Source organism: Canis lupus, chromosome 28 (genome assembly GCF_011100685.1).
Source record: "Canis lupus familiaris isolate Mischka breed German Shepherd chromosome 28, alternate assembly UU_Cfam_GSD_1.0, whole genome shotgun sequence".
NCBI classification, from domain to species: domain Eukaryota; kingdom Metazoa; phylum Chordata; class Mammalia; order Carnivora; family Canidae; genus Canis; species Canis lupus.
The window spans coordinates 2,284,854-2,303,458 of NC_049249.1; the positions used below are offsets into that span (position 1 = coordinate 2,284,854).

The 18,605-nt window shown below is 43.2% G+C and overlaps 1 protein-coding gene across 6 annotated transcripts in view; it reads left to right on the forward strand.

Moving 5' to 3' along the window:
- MARCHF8 (membrane associated ring-CH-type finger 8) overlaps positions 1–18,605 on the forward strand; it is a 159,202-nt gene that overhangs the window by 133,921 nt on the left and 6,676 nt on the right. For 5 of the 6 annotated variants that reach the window (XM_038578091.1, XM_038578092.1, XM_038578090.1 and 2 more), the window contains 3 exons: positions 1,874–1,924; positions 16,444–16,526; positions 16,775–17,614. In XM_038578091.1, coding sequence (XP_038434019.1) covers positions 1,874–1,924; positions 16,444–16,526; positions 16,775–17,614 — 974 coding nt within the window. The remainder of the gene's footprint in view (positions 1–1,873; positions 1,925–16,443; positions 16,527–16,774; positions 17,615–18,605) is intronic. The other variant, XM_038578095.1, reaches the window with a different exon arrangement.

An 18,605-nucleotide genomic window follows, 5' to 3' on the forward strand; every position in this document is an offset into this window, starting at 1 on the left:
AAGTTCTCACCTATTTGTTCAAGTAAACTTCCCCTTTTACCCATTCTTTTTCTGGGACTCCTATGATGCAGATATTTTTGTACTTTAATGGAATCACTGAATTCCCTAAATATGTATTTGTGACCTGATAGTTTTCTTTCCCTCTTCTTCTCAGCTTCATTATTTCCCGTAATTTAATTTTCTGTATCATCGACTCATTCCTCTGCTTCTTCCATCCTCATTGTAATTATATCCAATCAGTTTTGCATCTTACTTACAGTATTTTTTTATTTCAGTTTGACTAGTTTTTAGGTCTTTTATCTCTTCAGGGTCAGGGTTTCTCAGGTGTCTTCTCTGCCTTTTTTTCAAGCCCAGCTAGTATTCTTATGATTGTTGTTTTAAATTCTTGTTCAGATATATTGCTTATATTTGTTTTGAGCAAATCTCAGGCTGTGATTTCTTCTTGATATTTATTTTGGGGAAAACTCCTCTGTCTTGTCATTTTGTATAGGTTTCTGTCTATGTGTTATGAAATCTTGTAGTATTTCCTGCTTCTGAGAGTAGTGCTATATTAAGGGATCATGCACTGTCCAGGGCCTGGTGCTTCAGGAAGTGTTTCTGGTGTATGCTGTGTGCATTCTTCTATGCTGTTTTGGCTGCTCTTTCCCACAGTCCTCTGCAGAGTTCCTCCTTGCTTGCAATGGTGGGGAGTGTTTGGACTTTAAGTGTGCTTTGATTTGTTTGTTAAAATAAGCCTGATTTTTTAAAAAAGTGTGATCCAAAAAAAAGAGAAAAGGAAAAAGAATTTAAAAAGCAAACAAACAAAAAAACTGTAGGCCTGATTCTGAAGACAAAAGAAAGAAAGCCTGGTCCTTTTTCCACCAGAACTGAAGCTGATGATTTGGAGCACTGTATGAGTAGACTTGATACAAGCAGGGGGGCTGTGTTGGTCCTCTAGGGGGGAGGCCTACTACACTGGTGGCTCACAGTCAGACATGCCCTAGTAAAGATGCCCTTGCTGGTACAGGGGATGGGGGTGGTGTAAGTGGCTCCAGCCTCCCTTGGGGATACTGTGTTGCTTGCTGAAGTCCAACCATGTTAGGGGGTGGGGTTGAGGAGTGGAGATTGGAGATTGAGAGATATTAAAGTGGAAGAATTTGATATAAGACTTTGTGACTAAAGAAACAGGCTTGAGGGAATTTGATATAAGACTTTGTGACTTGGGGATCCCTGGGTGGCGCAGCGGTTTGGCGCCTGCCTTTGGCCCAGGGCGCGATCCTGGAGACCCGGGATCGAATCCCACGTTGGGCTCCCGGTGCATGGAGCCTGCTTCTCCCTCTGCCTGTGTCTCTGCCTCTCTCTCGCTCTCTCTCTCTTTCTCTCTCTGTGACTATCATAAATAAATAAAAATTTTTAAAAAAGGTTTTTTTTTTTAAAAAAAAAAAAAGACTTTGTGACTAAAGAAACAGGCTTGAGGTAATAGATGTGAGCTATGGGATGTCCCTGTTGAGTACCTAACACTTTGATAGCCAAATGACCTGGGTGGGATCAGCTATCCCACTTTCTGGTCCTTGATCCTACCATGGCTCCTCACATTACGGAGTGATAAAGCTGAACATGGAGTTTTTCGCCTCTGAACCTCCATTTGAATGTGTCTTAAGATATTTATAGCCCTTTCATTTTTAGTTAATTCCAAATTCCTGTTCTTATTATGTTCTTTTAAGGCAAGAACTACTATTTTATTCATTTTTGCTAGTACATAGTAGTTTGCACTTAGCAAATTCTAGTTGAGGGAATGATTGTCAGTAGGATTGTTACAATTAATTGTTCTCTGCACAATTTAATCACCTGTTTGATTTTCTTGATATTTAACACTTCTTTGATTTTCTTGCAGAATGAGAAGACTTTGGGACATTCCATGAGTCATTCAAGTAACATTTCTAAGGTAGAGTGCCAGTGAAGTATGTTATATTCATAGTTTGGGGTTTGGTTTCTTCTATCTTCCATGTTTTATACACTTTTCGTTTTATGACGCAAAGTTATTGATACAGTTCTTTAATCTGCTCTAGGACTATATAACAAGGTGCATGGCAGCTATGTTTTTCTAGTGAGGCAGTTTTGAGTGTATATTGAGGTTAATGACTAATGGGAGAAAACCCTATTTCTTCCAGTAGAAATCATTTACTCTCAGGTTAAAAAAATTTCAGTCACTAGAGCATCTCTCCCCTCAGGAATGCATTTGACTGACTAATAAAAAGCCAACTCTGGTGGCCTAAATAATTATGGATTTATGTGGTTCTGATGACAAAGTATGTCTGGAGGTAGATGGTTCAAGGCTGATGCAGTTACTCAGGTGTTGTCAGGGACTCAGGCACTTTCTGTCCTCTCTCTGCCACCATCCTTAGCACATTGTTATCCTCATGCTTTAGTACCTCATGGTTTCAAGATGGGAGCTGGACCTCTAGGTACCGTGGCTATGGCCTTGGCAGGAATAAGAAGAATGATGAACAGTGGAGGGGTCTGTCAGCTGTGAGTGACCCTTTTCAGCAGGAAGGCAAAAAGCTTTCCCAGAATCCCCACCCAGCTGCCTGACTTCTGCTTACACTTCACTGACCAGAACTGGATCACAGAGCTACCTCCAGCTGGAAGATGGCTAGGAAAATGAGGGCTGAGAGAGTGAATTGGCCATGCAACAGCACCTGACACTCCTGTGGTGTAGTCACTCGACTAGCCTGTCAGGAGCATAATAGCTGCTATGGGTGACCCGGGAGGCAGCAGACAAACGTATTTGCATGCACTGCTCATTTCTCAGCCTGGACATGGGCTCCAGCCAACCTGTTGTCCATCATGCAGTATGTCCATGTAGGTTCCTTGCAGAGATGGGCCTTCTCTCCATGTCTATGTCAGCTGGCCAAACATTGACACAGATCCCAACAGGAAGATCTGAACAGATCTGAACATAACCTGCTCTGCTGTCTCAGGCCTCCTAAGTACTCAGAAATAAATAGCTATATGATGTGTCATTTTAATTTACAAACTATGCAGATACTCTCATCTGTATCACCTTTTTTTTTTTTTTCCCTAACTAAAAGTAGAATCTATCAAATCCTTTGAGACAATCAGTCTGTTCCTGGACATATTTCTGATCTCACCATATCATCCATCCACTTAATTTTGCATAAAAAGAAAAGTCCATAGTGCTCAGTATGACTTTGAAGGTCATTTAGGTTGTTCTTTGGTACATTCCTGATCTGACCCTCCTACCCCCCTACCCCCCTCCGAACAGTCTTTCAAAACCTAGGCTTTGATCGTCTCAAATAAATACCTTTCAACAAATAATCCCTCCTGTTTCAACCTCCATTTCTTTCCTTTTGCTGTTCATTCAGCTAGGGGTTAATAGAACTGTGTAGTGGTATACATCATTACTGTCTGAGTTAAATGGCCAATTTGCCCTACCCCCATTTGAAGAGCAGTCCAACATTTAAGAATTGAGAAAAATGAGAAGATGCAGATCCATATGGCATTGTCTGGTTAAGTTGAATTAATCATTTTAAAAGCATGTAGTAACACTCATTGCCTTGCCCTAATGGTGGCAGCAGTTCTGAAGGAGGGCATCACCCTGTGCCTCAAATGTATGTTTGTTTATGATTTTAGTAAGATTTTACTTGAAGGAAAGTTTCTTCCTCTAGTTTTTTTTTTTTTTTTTTTTTTTTTTTTTTTTTTTAAAGCTTGTAAATTACTGGCTTACAGTATCTATAGGAAACATCATATGGACTTGGTGCAGGTTGGGTTGTGATATTCTGAATTGCTCTGTGATAGTTTTGGGGTTAAATGGACAATGTTTTACTAACCATGTAACTCTGAGGAAGGATGCTTCTTTGAACTTTAATTTCCTGATGAATAAAATTAGAGAATAACAACATTTAGGGTTGTTGTGAATCTTGGGGATAATGTTTGCAAGGAACCCTAAGGCTGTTCCCTCATTTTGCAGTTAATCAGTGAACTAACTGTAGTCAAAATTTGTTGAACCCTGCTGATCTTAGGTTGATTGGGGCATGGTAGTCCTTGATGACAGCTATTATTATTACTGATAAAAGACAGGGCTATATACATTAAATATCACCTGGGGTGGAAATTAAGACATCTACTAAAACCCCTGCCCTTTCCTTTCTTCCTTCTTGCATACGTTTTTATTGTGTGTTCTTTGTACCAGGCATGGAGCTGGGTACCAGCATAAAATGATGAGGGAAACAAACGTGGCCAATGACGGGGTGCTTTCCTGTGGGCAAGGTTGGAGTTTTCTAAAAAAGCAATTTTAGCTTCACACTTTTAACACTTTTAGAAACAGGGTAACCATGAAAGCCTCAAAGCTTCCTGCCACAGAGTTGTGCCAAGAAGATTGGTGTCTTCTATTTTCAAAGCAGGAATTCCTGCTCCCTGAACTGGGCCTAGAGGGAAATCTCAGGAGTGGGGTGTTGTGTTGTGTTGTGTTGTGTTGTACACACATTACTTCCACTGAACCGGCAGCATGAAATTTTGTTGCAGAATGTACCCCGCTGTAATAAGAAAGTTGTGTTATATAGAGTTAGTTGTTAGGCATGAACAGTTCTGTGGGCCGGCCTCTGGGAGGGGAGGACTGCTATGAAAGATAATTTTGTTTTTGAGAATGCAGTTCTTTCTTGCAACATTTATAAAATGAGCCTGTCGTTTGAGGCCACTTTAGGCCATGGCACATAAAGCTGTGTCTTCTGTGTCGTAGACATAATTAAGCAGATGCTTTGTACCTTTGAGATAGAAGATGCAAAAAAAGGTTAGAGCCCAAACATGTTTTACGCTCCCTGAAATCACCATTGTCTCTCTGGGGAGACTTTCTGCTTACTCAGCTGCCAACTGGGTTCAGTGTGTTGGTTTGTGGCCAGTGTGCATTATGCTCCTGCAGCTTACCACTTCCTGGTAACTGACGTTCCATGAAGTTAGAGGTTGAGAGCAGGTAAAAATGAACCTTCTATCTGTCTTCTAGTGTTCCATCTAGATTTTGTTATAGAGGGATGGGGTGTTTCATTCAATATTTGTTGGAGGCTCCCCATGTTTTGTTGTGGCCTCAAAAACCACACTCCCCTTTCAAAGAAATAAGCAGACAGGTTAGATGGGATGTGTGAAAGGATGCTAGATGGCTCATCTGTCTTTAAAATGGGCATCCAGGTGCTATCCTCTTGGAGAGTTAAATTAAGGAAGAATAGAACATTTAAGCAGTTTTGATTGCAAAATCTTCAGCCAGTACTTTGTTTTGTATTAATGGTAATGACATTAAGAGGGTATCTATCATTTATTGAGAGTCTATTAGAAGTGCAAGTTTTCCTGAAATTTGTCACCTCATTCTAGTGATCCATCCTAATCACCTAAGTGGTCACCTTTTCCTGTTGTATTTCAACAGAGCACTCCTTAAGTTTTTATTAATTTTTTTCTGGTGCCCCTTCACCCCACAAATAAGTTCCATGAAGTTAGGGCTGTGTTTTGTTTACTCATAAATATTCAGAGCCAAGGATAGACCGTAGCTCTGGAGCAGCTCAGTACATGATTGTGGAGTGAATGTTTGCATTGTGTTGTGTAAGACACTTTATATCTATCCCATTGTTCCTCTCCATCGTCACAGCCATGTCCTGGGCCCAAGCCTCCTAGACTACTGCAGTAGCTTTCCAAGAATCTGCCTACATTCTTGCAACCTCCCAAATCAGCCTCCACCCCAGCAACCAGGTAAATAGTATCCTGATGTTTCTCTTTTTAAGCCTTCAGTGGCTTCTTATTGCATTTAGAATAAGATTCAAACTTCTACTTTGATGTTCCAAATCTGAGGTGATCTGGTCCTAGCCACAGGGACACTCATCATTTAAAGCACTTACCATGGTTTATGATGATATTGTAGCAATATGTGGCCAATCCTTTATTATTTTTTTAAAGAAGTAGCAGAATTGCCCTCTGGAAAAGACCTGTTCTGGTGACTGAATGCCTAGAGAAGCTGAGGTGTGATGAGACCTCACAAAGACGGGCATTTGAACGCAACTCCATGTAGCCCCACCTTGACCTTTGTCCTGCTGAGGGGTCCTTGATCCTGCGAGCCAGCAGTGTTCCCCCGACAGCAGCCATCTATACCCAACCCTCACCCTACGCACTACCCATGCTGCTCTTGCATCATTTTCTTTCAACTGACTTACTCTACTTAATTAAATTTGTTTGCAGTGAGAATTTTTTATCCCTGTATGACATCTGAGATCACATTTTCAATTTGCTAGTTTTTTGATGTGAAATCAAAACATAGCTGTCAGAAATAATGTTCTTTGTTATGTCACCTGAACTCTGACTCTGTCACCCACCATGGCTCCTGATTTTGCTCTTTGTGAACTAGCACTCAGACAGACAAGGGCATTTGGGAGGCTATGTGGTGGAGAGAAGAGGGGGAGAGGAACGTGTCTCTGCAGCAGGCGTATGATGTGCCACATCTGGCTGTCAGGTGGCTGTCACTCCCAGGATAATTTGGAGCTTGGGCTGATGAAAGGAATGCAGTGAGGTACTGTGCACAGCCTCAGCATGAACTCAGGTGATCAGAGTGAGGTGGTATGCTCCCCAATTCAGGGGAACCATATCACAGTTGCCTCCACCTAAAGGCTCTCTCATTGCTTGGCACAAGATATTCTTGGCATGATTTATCCTCATCTGTAACATAGACAAGGGGGTCCAGTGCAGCATATACAAGGATTAACATGAGTTCAGATTTCACTGTGCTCTGAAAGCTGAACCAGGGAAGAGATGGGTAAGCAGACCTTCAGAAAACATGGGCAGATGGAGAGAATTATTATGAAGGTAGAAGACATGGGGCTGAGGTGGAGCATGACAAGGAACCAGATTTTAGAAGGGCATCTTGGGGAAGTTGTGGCAGAGGAGGGGCTACTTAAAGCAGGACATAAACAGTGAAAAGGAGCCAACCAGGATGGAATTAAATTGTAGAAAACTGGGGCACCTGGGTGGCTCAGTGTTTGAGTGTTTACCTTCGGCTCAGGTGGTGATCCCAGGGTCTTGGGATCAAGTCCCTTATTGGGCTCCCTGCAGAGAGCCTGCTTCTCTGCCGATGTCTCTGCCTCTCTGTCTGTGCCTCTCATGAATAAATAAATGAAATGTTTTTTTTTTTTAAATTGTATGAAACCAGTTGTCACATCTCTGAGAAATCCAAAATAGTAAGTAGAAATGAAAGGCAGATGTACTGAGAATGATGACCCGTCATAGCTGCCCAATTCCTGGGTGCCAGGGGCATTGTAGTGAGGATTACTGTATATTAGCCTAAAATTCCTTAGAGGAGGGTTGCCATTCCCTGGGGATACTTGAACTCACTCAGTCCCACTGGAATTTTTTTAGGCACCAGGAATATGTTTAGGCCAGGCTCATTGTTGGGGCTGGACTTTCTAGAGCCTCTGCTCAAGCCTCTCATAGCACACAGACATGGTTATTAGTTTACCTCAAGGGAAGTTTTTTCATGGATCCTGAGAATTAGTCTTGGTCCAGGTGATACAATTTCTCGAGCAAGTTCATGATTGGTAGCACTTAGAAGGAGATGGTAGTGGTGAGCTAGACGTACATCATGAAAACTGCTGCATGGGTACCGTCCTTTTTATAGCCAGGCAGTTAGTCTTACTAGACTCTGACATTTGCTAAGACTGGTACCTAGTAGAATATTTTAGAATAGCTTAGAATAGAAATAATTTTATTTAGATACCATGAGTATATGTGCCTCTGGTTAATCAGGTATTTCCGGGAACAAGTCAGACTAGACCTGTTTAACAAGCCCTTAAAATTATTGCTATGCTAGTTTGGCAAGCAAATCTGAGTGAATTTAAGCTTTGGCACTCCTAGATCTCGTGAATATTTTCTAGTGATTGCTGCCATTAGATAGGAATGACTTATAGTAGAATGTCATGTGTAGATGTAAATACAGCCTTAGGAGGGGGGTTCACAGGCTGTGGTATGGTTGTCAAGACCAATGTCTGCTTCTCTGTGTTTCTGGAATAAAAAATTGACCGGTGACAGACTTAAGTTGCTCAGACTTATAGGTAAAGTATAAGCCAAAATATGCCTTTCTTAATTTGAAGAAAACATCTATCCCAAAGATAAGATACTTTCATGTGGCAGAAACAGGGGAATGACTTGGAGAAGTTGAGTGGCATCACGAACATGGTGTAGCCTCACTTTGGATTCTGATGGAGTGCCATGGGTGCTGTTGTACTGTTTGGCTTACCTTTTGCAGAGATTGACCATATTTCTATATATTTTTTTCTTCTGACTGCTTACAATTTAGTTTTTGGCTAAAGCTTTAGGCCAGTGGTTTTCAAAATTTGGTTTTGCATAGTCTTGAGGGGGAAGGGGCAAGGTTAAAACCAGTTGCATAATAATACTAGCAGATGATTTAATTGCCTTTTTTCACTCTTACTCTCTCATGAGTGTACAATGGAGCTTCCAGGGGCTGTGTAGCATGTGAGATGGCATCTTTTCTCCAACACTAGTGGAATATGTGCTGGTAACATTGTGTTTTAACCTTTCTTTTCTAGAGAGAGAGAGGATAACAACAACAACAAAAACGAGTATGGGAGGAGGAGGGAGGGAGGGAGAGGGAAAGAGAGAATCTTAAGCAAGATTCACACCCAGTGTGAAGCCAGACTCGGGGCTCAATCTAATGACGCTGAGATCATTACCTGAACTGAAATCAGGAGTTGGACACTTAACTAAGTCACCTAGGTGCCCCTTTTAAAGTTTTCTAATATAGTAAAGATTGGTTGATGTAACCCACATAAACACAAGCTCTTTGGGGGCCTCAGTAATTTTTTAAAGCATATAGGGGTCCTGAGACCAACAAGTTTGAGAACCTGTTTTACACCTATGAATAGGCAGTCATTCCAGAGTGCACTTGTTTTTTATTCATTAAACAGCTCTTCCTTTAATACCTACTGTGTACCAGGCTAGGCTAAACAGCAGATTCCGAGTTAGCATATTATTCCAGAAACCTGGAAACATTTTTTTATAAACCTTGATAAGTGCTATGAAAGAAAAGAACAGGGTTACAAGGATAGTGAAATGCCCCTTTTGAGGAGAAATCTGAGGAGGGGTTGGTCATGCTGGATGGAGTATGGAGCATTACCCAGAAGGAACAAGGGAGTGTGGAGTGCTGGGTGACCCAACACCATGATTTTGGGTCTTTTTATGTTTACGCTTGTACTTTCTGGGAATGTGAAGCTATCTTTGCTCAGAAATCATTGCCTTCAATGTAATTTCTTGAAAACCAGCTATATTTGTAAGGTTTCCAGCAATAGCTAAAAGCCTGCTTTGGAAAATGAGCTATGAAAAGGTCCCTTCAGTTACTGCTTTGTCTCTAACAGTGCTGTGATATATGCCCCTCATTGTGCTGGGGATATATTATTATTCACATAATTCTAATTCTCTCTAAAAGGCCACCATAGAAAAGAATTCAGTGTTAGCACTATTTGCTAGGCAATGCTGGGAGTCATTTATAATGGACCTCATTTGAGAATTCAGTAGTTTTTATTGTACACTCTCCTCCATGAATCCTATATTGTATATATCCTATATTTACTTTCTTAATGGTCAGTTTTAATTAATTGCCATTGTGAAAGCATGTTCTTGGCACAGCCCTTCATCAAGAGTCAACATGTATTTATCAGAGCAGCCACAGAACTGGCCTCTCCTTCAATTGTAGCTCATTATTGAAGTTGAATACAACTGGTTATTTATAGAAATCAGAGTCTCTCATAAGGAAGCATTTTTTTTTTCCACAGAGCAACTTCTGTACTAAGCAGAAAGTTTGCTGAAATGCAATCTCAGTCTGTATTGCAGCATCTAAACACCAAGTTAGACTTTATTTGGCTTTATTTCTGTGAAGTCAGGCCTGCTGAGCTGGCAGTAAGGAGCAGATTATTATCTCTTGGTTTGGGATAGCAGTAGCATTAAGTAATGTACTGAGCAGTAAGTAAATGTCAGGTGGTCTGGTAAGCACCATTTCTAAAGTACCCCACTATGATGCCCAGAACCTGTGTATATGATGAGGCATTGTTCCCATCATATTATGTTGTATGAATGTAATCACATGAGCTTTTAAAAGCAGAGCACTTTCTCTAACTGGTGGCAGAAGAAGACAGAGAAATAAGAGTGGGCTTGAGAATGGGGAGGGATTGATGAGGAATGCAGGTGGCCCCTGCCTCACAGCCTGCAAGGAACTGCACCTGCCAACCATCTGTGTGAATGTGGAAGTATATTCTTCCCTGGAGCTTTTGGAAAGAAGAGAGACCCTGAGCAGAGGACCTCATCACACAGTGTGTCAGATTAAAAATTTGTGTAGTTTTAAGCCACTAAGCTTGTGGTACTTTATTACACAGTAGTAGAAATCTAATATAGGTGGAAACACTGTCCTTAGAGAGAAAAGCCCTTCTGGCTTGGGCACTGTCAGACTGTCACCTCTGAAACCTCTGTGCTGATGATGTCAAATGCTCTCTTAAGCCATCTTCTTATTATTATTTTGATATTTTGTATTCATTAGAAATACAATACTGTAATGACTTTTGAATTATTTTGACTGATTGTTGGTAAGAAATAGTTTTTACATTGAAAGTTTATTCACAAACACAACTGAAAAAAAAATACCTCCAAAAGACTTAATCCATAGGATGTCAGATGCTTTCTGACATCTTCTATTTTATTTCATTTTTTAAAAATGTAGATAAATACCCACCATTTGCTTCAACGTGGATGGAACTGGAGGGTATTATGCTGAGTGAAGTAAGTCAGTCGGAGAAGGACAAACATTATATGTTCTCATTCATTTGGGGAATATAAATAATAGTGAAAGGGAATATAAGGGAAGGGAGAAGAAATGTGTGGGCAATATCAGAAAGGGAGACAGAATATAAAGACTGCTAACTCTGGGAAACGAACTAGGGCGGGGGGTGGGAGTGAATGGGTGACGGGCACTGGAGGTTATTCTGTATGTTAGTAAATTGAACACCAATAAAAAATAAATTAAAATAAAAAGAAAAAAAAATAAATAAAAATGTAGATAATGACTCAGTAAATTAGTTTCTTCACTGATTTTTCCCAGAGTTGGAAAATCAAAACAGTTGGTTGTGCTTCTGTAGTTTTATTTTATTTCTTAAACTTTTAATCACATGTTATTTTATTTTATTTTTTTTAATTTATTTTTTATTGGTGTTCAATTTACCAACATACAGAATAACCCCCAGTGCCCGTCACCCATTCACCCCCACCCCCCGCCCTCCTCCCCTTCCACCACCCCTAGTTCGTTTCCCAGAGTTAGCAGTCTTTACGTTCTGTCTCCCTTTCTGATATTTCCCACACATTTCTTCTCCCTTCCCTTATATTCCCTTTCACTATTATTTATATTCCCCAAATGAATGAGAACATATAATGTTTGTCCTTCTCCGACTGACTTACTTACATGTTATTTTAAAAATGAATTTGTCATTAGGAAATAAGTGTTCATGGTAAAAGTGGTATAATGGTTGGGAAGGGTCTCCATTGAAGTACTTGTTTCTCCTGCCCAGGGTCCCTGATCTCTTTCCATGTTTCAGAGGAAACAAATCACTATTAGGAGCCTTGAAGTGTGTACTCTTCCATGTGGGCCAGCACACATAGCATGGCTCTCCCCTCTGCCTGTTCCCTCCGTGTCCCCAGTATGGGGCATAACAGTACCTTTCCCTTCTTTTAATGACTACCCAGTGTTGTACTATCAATGTGCCAGTATTGACTCAGTCAACCTCAGGCCCATGGGCACTGAAGTTATGCCAAGCAATTTCTCCCACAAACAGTGCTGAACAAACCTATTTGTGCATAGGTGTGAGGATGAATTCCTGAAAGAATTCCTGTAACAAAGTGAATGTGCATTGTAATTTAGAGAGCAATTGCCAAATTGCCATCTTACGGAGTTAAGCAATTTGCTTTTCTACCAGCAGTGTATAAGCATGGCTGTTTTCCCACACTTTTGCCGACACGGGTATTAGGTAATTAAAAAAACAACAACAGGTATACTGCAATGTAGTTTTAATTTGTATTTTCATTGTAAGAGAGGTTAAGCATCTTTTCATGTTTTAAGAGCCATCTGTACTTCCTTTCCCCATTTTTTTCTATCAAGTTTGAGGTTGCTTGTCTCTTCCCCTCCTTATCCAGTCCATCTTCAAATTGCTTCTGGCTTAAAAGCAAACCATTTCTTGTGGCCCTGTTGATGTAAATCAGATGGGTGTATTCACTTTTGTTAGGGACACGAGACCCCAGATGTTTAAAAGTAACATTGTCCATAATGAAAAGAAGACCCACTGAGGATTTACAGCAGAGAAGGAGGGATGGGAAGAGGGTGGTAGTAGGGAATGTGGTTGAGAAGTAACATCCTCCTCAACCCACCTCCGCCTCAGACTGGGGTGCCCCCACCCCAGGCTTCCCTCCACCACCTCCAGCCATCAGGGGCTCCAGCACTGTTGCCACCACACCAGGGCCTGGGGCAACCCCAGCTGGGGCCCCCCCCTCCTGCACCCACCACCTGCTTGGTCCTGGCCCACACAGTTTCCCCCGAGAGCTCTGCTGCCAGGTCAGATGCTGCTGAGCAGGGGTCCCCGGGGCCCGGATCCCCAGCCGGGCCTGCAGCCCAGCGTCGTGGAGGACGACATCCTCATGGATCTCATCTGAACCCCCGACACCCAATAAAGTTCCTTCTAACACACACACACACACACAAAGGTTAGAAAGCAAGGGAAGGAATTGAAGCAAAAGGAGAGTTGAGGAAGGTACGCTGGTGTCCTGTAGTGAGTAAGTCCCTCTGATGTGAAATTGGTAAGTTCCTGGCATGGAATGAGAAATGGACTTGATGAGCCTGTTATGATAGCCCTTTCAATGGCAGTGAGTTCTCACAAAAGGAAATGTCAGCTTCTACAGAGTAGATGGAAAGTTTTCATTTGGTTGTTTTTGGCAGCCTTGCTAAAATAATTGAAAACAGTAAATCTGATAGGAAAAACAACCACTAAGTGACTTGAGTACTGCAAGACAAATTCTCTAAAATTGTCATTCCTAAGAAATAAAATCATCTAGGATTTAGGCCTAGATGGAATCCAGAGGTTTGTTTGCATAATTGATTATGACATCTTAACAAGAGGGGATTTTTACAAACATTTTTTTGTAGTGAGATTACTTTTCATTCCTTTTCATGACCAGGAAGTCTCTTGTTTGAGAACCAACAAAGAACTTCAGGAACATAGGACTTTAGTTTTTTCGACATACATGAATTTTCTCATTGTGGACATTTACACATCCTTTTATCAGCAACAGTCCTGTGTGGCCTCATCTCGTAGAGGAGGGAGGGCACTCTCCTTTTCCCCTAAGGCCGGTACTGCTGGCCTGTAGCCTGCCCTGCGCCACCTGCCCTCTGCCCTCAGGATGAATGGGAGAGCTGTCCAGTGTGCCAAGCCTCTGAGAGGGGACTGCTGGCTCCTGACTTAGCTTGACTTCCCCAACTGGACCCTGGCACTGTATTTGAACTGTATTTGTAGGCTTCGTTTTGTCCTTGCTGTGGATGATCAGTCCAGTTGTTTCAATCCTCATTGGTAGGTTGACAGATTTTACCCTGCTTGATGCCAGCAACAAGTTAAGCTCTTTAAAATTATTGATGCTATGCTTTGGTGATCATTTTACATGTGGACTGGTCCTGAATTTCAACATGGGCTCCCCTTTATCTGGAAACAGCAGGAGCCTCTTATGAGATCTGTGATGGCCTCACAAATCATGTTCGTTTCTCATTCTTACTGGAGAAGGAGTCAGCCAGGATAAGGCATTTGTTGGTTTGTATTTATATAAAACAACAGAAAGTAGATTTAAAAAATATCCTCATGATTTAATAAGAAGAGAAAATTGGGAGGCTTGTTGAAGCTTGGATGTTACCTGCTGCAAGTGTCTCATGATATTTTTGTGGAATTGGAGAGGATGACATGAGCCCAGGGACACAGACTGAGGATGCTGAGACTATTCCTTTTTTTCTGAATAAGCAGATCAGAGACTTGGGACTGCTGCCACCAGCTCACAGGCATGATGCTTTACTGCAAGTACACACATGACAGTATGAGTTCCCAGGGGTCCACCTGAGACATGAAATTCATGGGAAAATGATTCCCCGCCCTGTTGTATGTGTGGACTGCAGCTCCTTCCTTGGTGCAGGGCTTGTTCTGCCCTGAGGCTCTTCCCTCCTGCCTCCCAAGTACTCCCCTGTTCTGGGCGAATGATGATGTGATCATTACCCCAGACTTCCCCCCTCCCTTATTTTTTTTTTTAAGATTTTTATTTATTTATTCATCAGAGAGAGAGAAAGAGGCAGAGACAGGGAGAGGGAGAAGCAGGCTCCCTGCAAGGAGCCAGATCCAGGGATCACACCCTCAGCCGAAGGCAGAACTCAACCACTGAGCCACCCAGGCATCCCTAGACTTCCCTTTTTGATGTGGGACACTTGAATTCAGGACAGGAGTGAGAAGCCATTTTCTTTTTATTTCAACTTCCTGACCTCATGAGACTTACCTCCTCCCAGGACACTGAATATTTTCCACATTCAGTTAGAATATGTGGATTCTTTGGTGACTCAGAAGATGCGCTAGTTGAGTACTACCATGTGATTTTAGCATACACATGCAATGTGATAGCGTGTAACTTCTTGGACCAGGTTTCAGGTTGAGCTAGATTTAAAGTGATGTTGAGTTCTCCTGCTGGGGAGCAGGAAGAGTGGTCCATTGAAGCCCTCAATCAGACTGCCAGGCCTAGCTCTCCCCAGATGGATGTGTTTGCTGGAGAGGGCAGATGGGGAGAGCTTCTGGACAGTGGTGCTGCTGGTCTTGGTGGCTGGCCCATGGCAGAGGTCCTGTAGCTTGAATGCCAGGATGAGAGCATGCCCTGGGGATGACACTTAGGAAGAGTGGGGGCTAGGCCTCATCCAGGAATTGTGGGGCTCCCTCAAATCCAGGAGCAGGGCTGAAGGCCTCTTGTGTGGGCCTGGGGAAGGAAGGGAGGTAATGTAGCCTTGCTCTTGATAACAGCCTCTGGTGCTGTTTTCATGTGACTGTTTAGGTTGTGTGGGACAGATGCTTAATCAGGCTGACTGCCTCAGGAGGGGGGAATGCATTTATATGAATATGCATGGTGCTCCTAGGCCCATGGGAACTCAGGAATCTGTGTCTAGAGAAGGCTTAGCAAGCACCCCACAGAGGATGGAGTGGGAGGCTGGGGGACCCCCTAGCAATGGTTCTGCTTCCTCAGCTCAGGTACACTCCTTGTTCCTGTTTCTCCTTCCACTTCTTTGTCCACTGTGGTACTTCCTCACCCTCCAAGAGCTCTTTTCTCATTTTGGCTTGTTTATAACCTCTCAGACCCTCTGCCCTGTGTCATGACCTTTGACTTCACATTCTTTCAAATTTAAATTTTCTTGATTATTTTTCTTAATTCACAATCCCATGATTAGAACTCTTGGGAATATAATGTGCTCAGCTCTCTCCGGGGCCCCAGGTTGAGCCATGGATTGGTGACCCTGTGGTCAGCTAGTCTCCCTTTTGTGTGTAGAGTTCTGGCAGGGTAGCAAGGTTTCATGGGCCCAGTGTGAGGTGAGTAGGAGAAACATCCAGCCACCCTGATTAGGATTACCTCTGGGACCAGGTTAAAGACTGCCAGGTGAGGAAGGTAAGCACTGGCAGGGACAGCAGCTCACATTTCTTTGGCATTTGCATATACCATCTGGTACTTGGTTTCTTTTTCTTTATTTTTTTTTTAAAGATTTTATTTATTTATTCATGAGAGACACAGAGAGAGAGAGGCAGAGACACAGGCAGAGGGAGAAGCAGGCTCCATGCAGGGAGCCCGACATGGGACTCGATCCTGGGACTCCAGGATCATGCCCTGGGCTGAAGGCAGTGCTAAAACCCTGAGCCACCCGGGTTGCCCCTCTTTCTTTTTTTTTTAAGTAGGCTCCACGTCCAATGTGGGGCTTGAACTTAATGAGCCTGAGATCAAGAGTTGCAGCTCTACCGACTGAGCCAAGCAGGTGCCTCCTGTGTAGTACTTGATTTTTGACTTACATATGAACTTTTAATTAGATGCTCAGGAAATAAAGGATCAGTGAATCTGCAGGAGATTGGTATTGCTGCTCTAGAGTCTCAAATATTTCTTGACTACACTTTTACCCACATAGAAGCAAAGAGTGCTGTTTGATTTGTTTTGCCTCTGTGCATCAGGACTTTAAATGTGTGTTATTCAGTGAGCAGTGGGACATAGCAGGCGTTCTGGCTTCTTTGCCCATAGTCATTTGGAAGGAGATGGCATTCACCATCCCCTTTGCTCATTCCCCTGAAACTGACTGGCGGTGTGTCGTTGCAGGCTGGGGGTTCTTCATTGGCGTCGGCTCCGGCATCCGCCTTCTCTCGCGCTTCTGTCACGCCATCCAATCAGGACATCTGCAGGTAACGCTCTGTTTCACCTGCGGTGCTGGGTCATGTGACATCCGGGAAGTAAGCGCTAGTTTGTGCAGGTTCTGGGTTTTCCATCCGCTTACTTACAGTATGCCTCAGCTGTCAACAGCTGGCTCAGTTTCATGTGCTATGCGCTCACCCGGTCACCCACATGGGTCTCACCACTTCACTTTGGTGTCCGTTCTCTTTTAAGATCATTTGACTTTCTGTGCTTTTCTCCCACTGTTCTCTGCGTGCAGTGCCAGTACGGTGTGTTCTGAGTGTTGTCACCAAAGTCCCGTGCAGTCTGCTGTTGTCTTGAAAGCTCCTCAGTGCCAGAGTTCTCTGACACAAGGGCTCACTGTGACAGTTATCTGTAAAGACACATTGTCCAAGAGAAATTCCCGAGGTTCAGAACGGGCCCCAGCCTTGAAGTCTGCTGACAGCACCAAAGCCAGAAGAACACTAAAGTGCTCGAAATCCCTAAACGATGTGGGTGAGAAGGCCCAGGATACTGTGGGAAGTTTTGACTATGTGGAAAGAACTTGGTCCGAAGGGAAACTGATACTTCCTCAAGATCCAGGTCTAAGAGTTAACAGGTTCCATCAGAAGGAAAAAAGAGAACTGCATTGCAAAACTCTTGGCAGTTCCAAACAGTCTTGTGTTTCATTCCTTTCTGCCAATTGTTCAACTGCCTCAGAGATGGAAGCTGGCAAGGGGGGCACGCACATCCCTCTTTTGGAAGAGAAAACAGATGGTGAAACCATGTCTAGGAGCCGGCGCCTGCTCCAGTGCCTGTTCTTGCTCTCGCGCGGCTCCAGCGCCAGTGGCCCACATGGGCTCCCCGAGCTGGAGAGCTGTGCCACCCACCTGCACACCGCTGAGTCCTCCAGTGGGCTGGCAGGGAGCACAGGCTTCTGCTCTGATGAGATGGGAGATGATGATGTCTTTGAGGAGAGCACATCTGCAAAGTGGAGGAGCAAGGTCCTGCGGGCACCCCTCTGCTCAGTAGAGAAGGACAGTGACCTGGATTGTCCTTCTCCCCCCTCTGAAAAATGCCCCCCTGTCTCTCCTGTGTCCACGTCAGGGGATGCCTGCAGGTTGGTTTGCCAAGAACCACGATTCTGGCCAGCTCTGCTCCCCACACCTCAGTGGCCTCATCTTGCTTTAATATGTGAAGTTTCAGGAAAATGAACTAATGGGTGATTGGTAGACAATTGTGGGTTAATAGTTTTCTCCAGAAGAATGGAGTATTGATATCATTAGAAAAACCAATTTTTATGAGATGGGTCCCAAATAGTTTTACAGATGATAAAAGAGGAAGAAGCTACACATATTAAAGGCAAAGCTGACTCTTCTCAACCAAAAATAAGTAGGCCTTGCATAAAGAAATTGGAAGAAAGAAAATACTATCTCCAGTTTTCCAGCTTGATGATCTAGATTTTAAGCATCAGCTGCCCCTTCCAGCCTCATTTTTAAACCCTTTGTTCCGATTGCAACACAATATGCATGGGAAGAGGCCGGCCTTCAGCGGCATCTTTCTTCCTTCTTTTTAACTTGGATGCGGCCACCTCTGTCTAGGTCCTGACTCCACTTCCCACCTTTGTCTTCCCGTGTGCAGCATCCTCGTCTAGTCTCCAGAATCTTTCCGCATTCACTTTTTGTCACCATGCCCAAGCTTTTCCTATTCTTGCCTTTCCCTGGGCACCTCTCCTCTGGGCCAGCTGTTACCATTTCTAACAGTTGGATCAGAAACCCTCTCACAGAAACAAAGAGCTATGAGCCTGGCCAGGGTCTGGCTAGGGCCCGGGGCCAGCTCCTTTCAGGCCAGGTGTCCCTACCTGTTGTCCAGCTGCTGGAAAAGACCCTCCATTTCTCAAAAATCTGTTGAGTTCCTTGAGGTTAGTAGCTATATCCCCTTGCATACACCCTTAGAAATCATGAATGATTTAAAATTCTTACTCCCTCAAAAAAGAAGGTAATAGCACCTTATAATGGGGATTTTAGATCCAGGAGAAGCCCTGTATTTTCTCTGTTTACCCTCTGAGGGAGGACAGAAATGTGTAGCTGTGGTGTGCGAAGGTGAAGTGA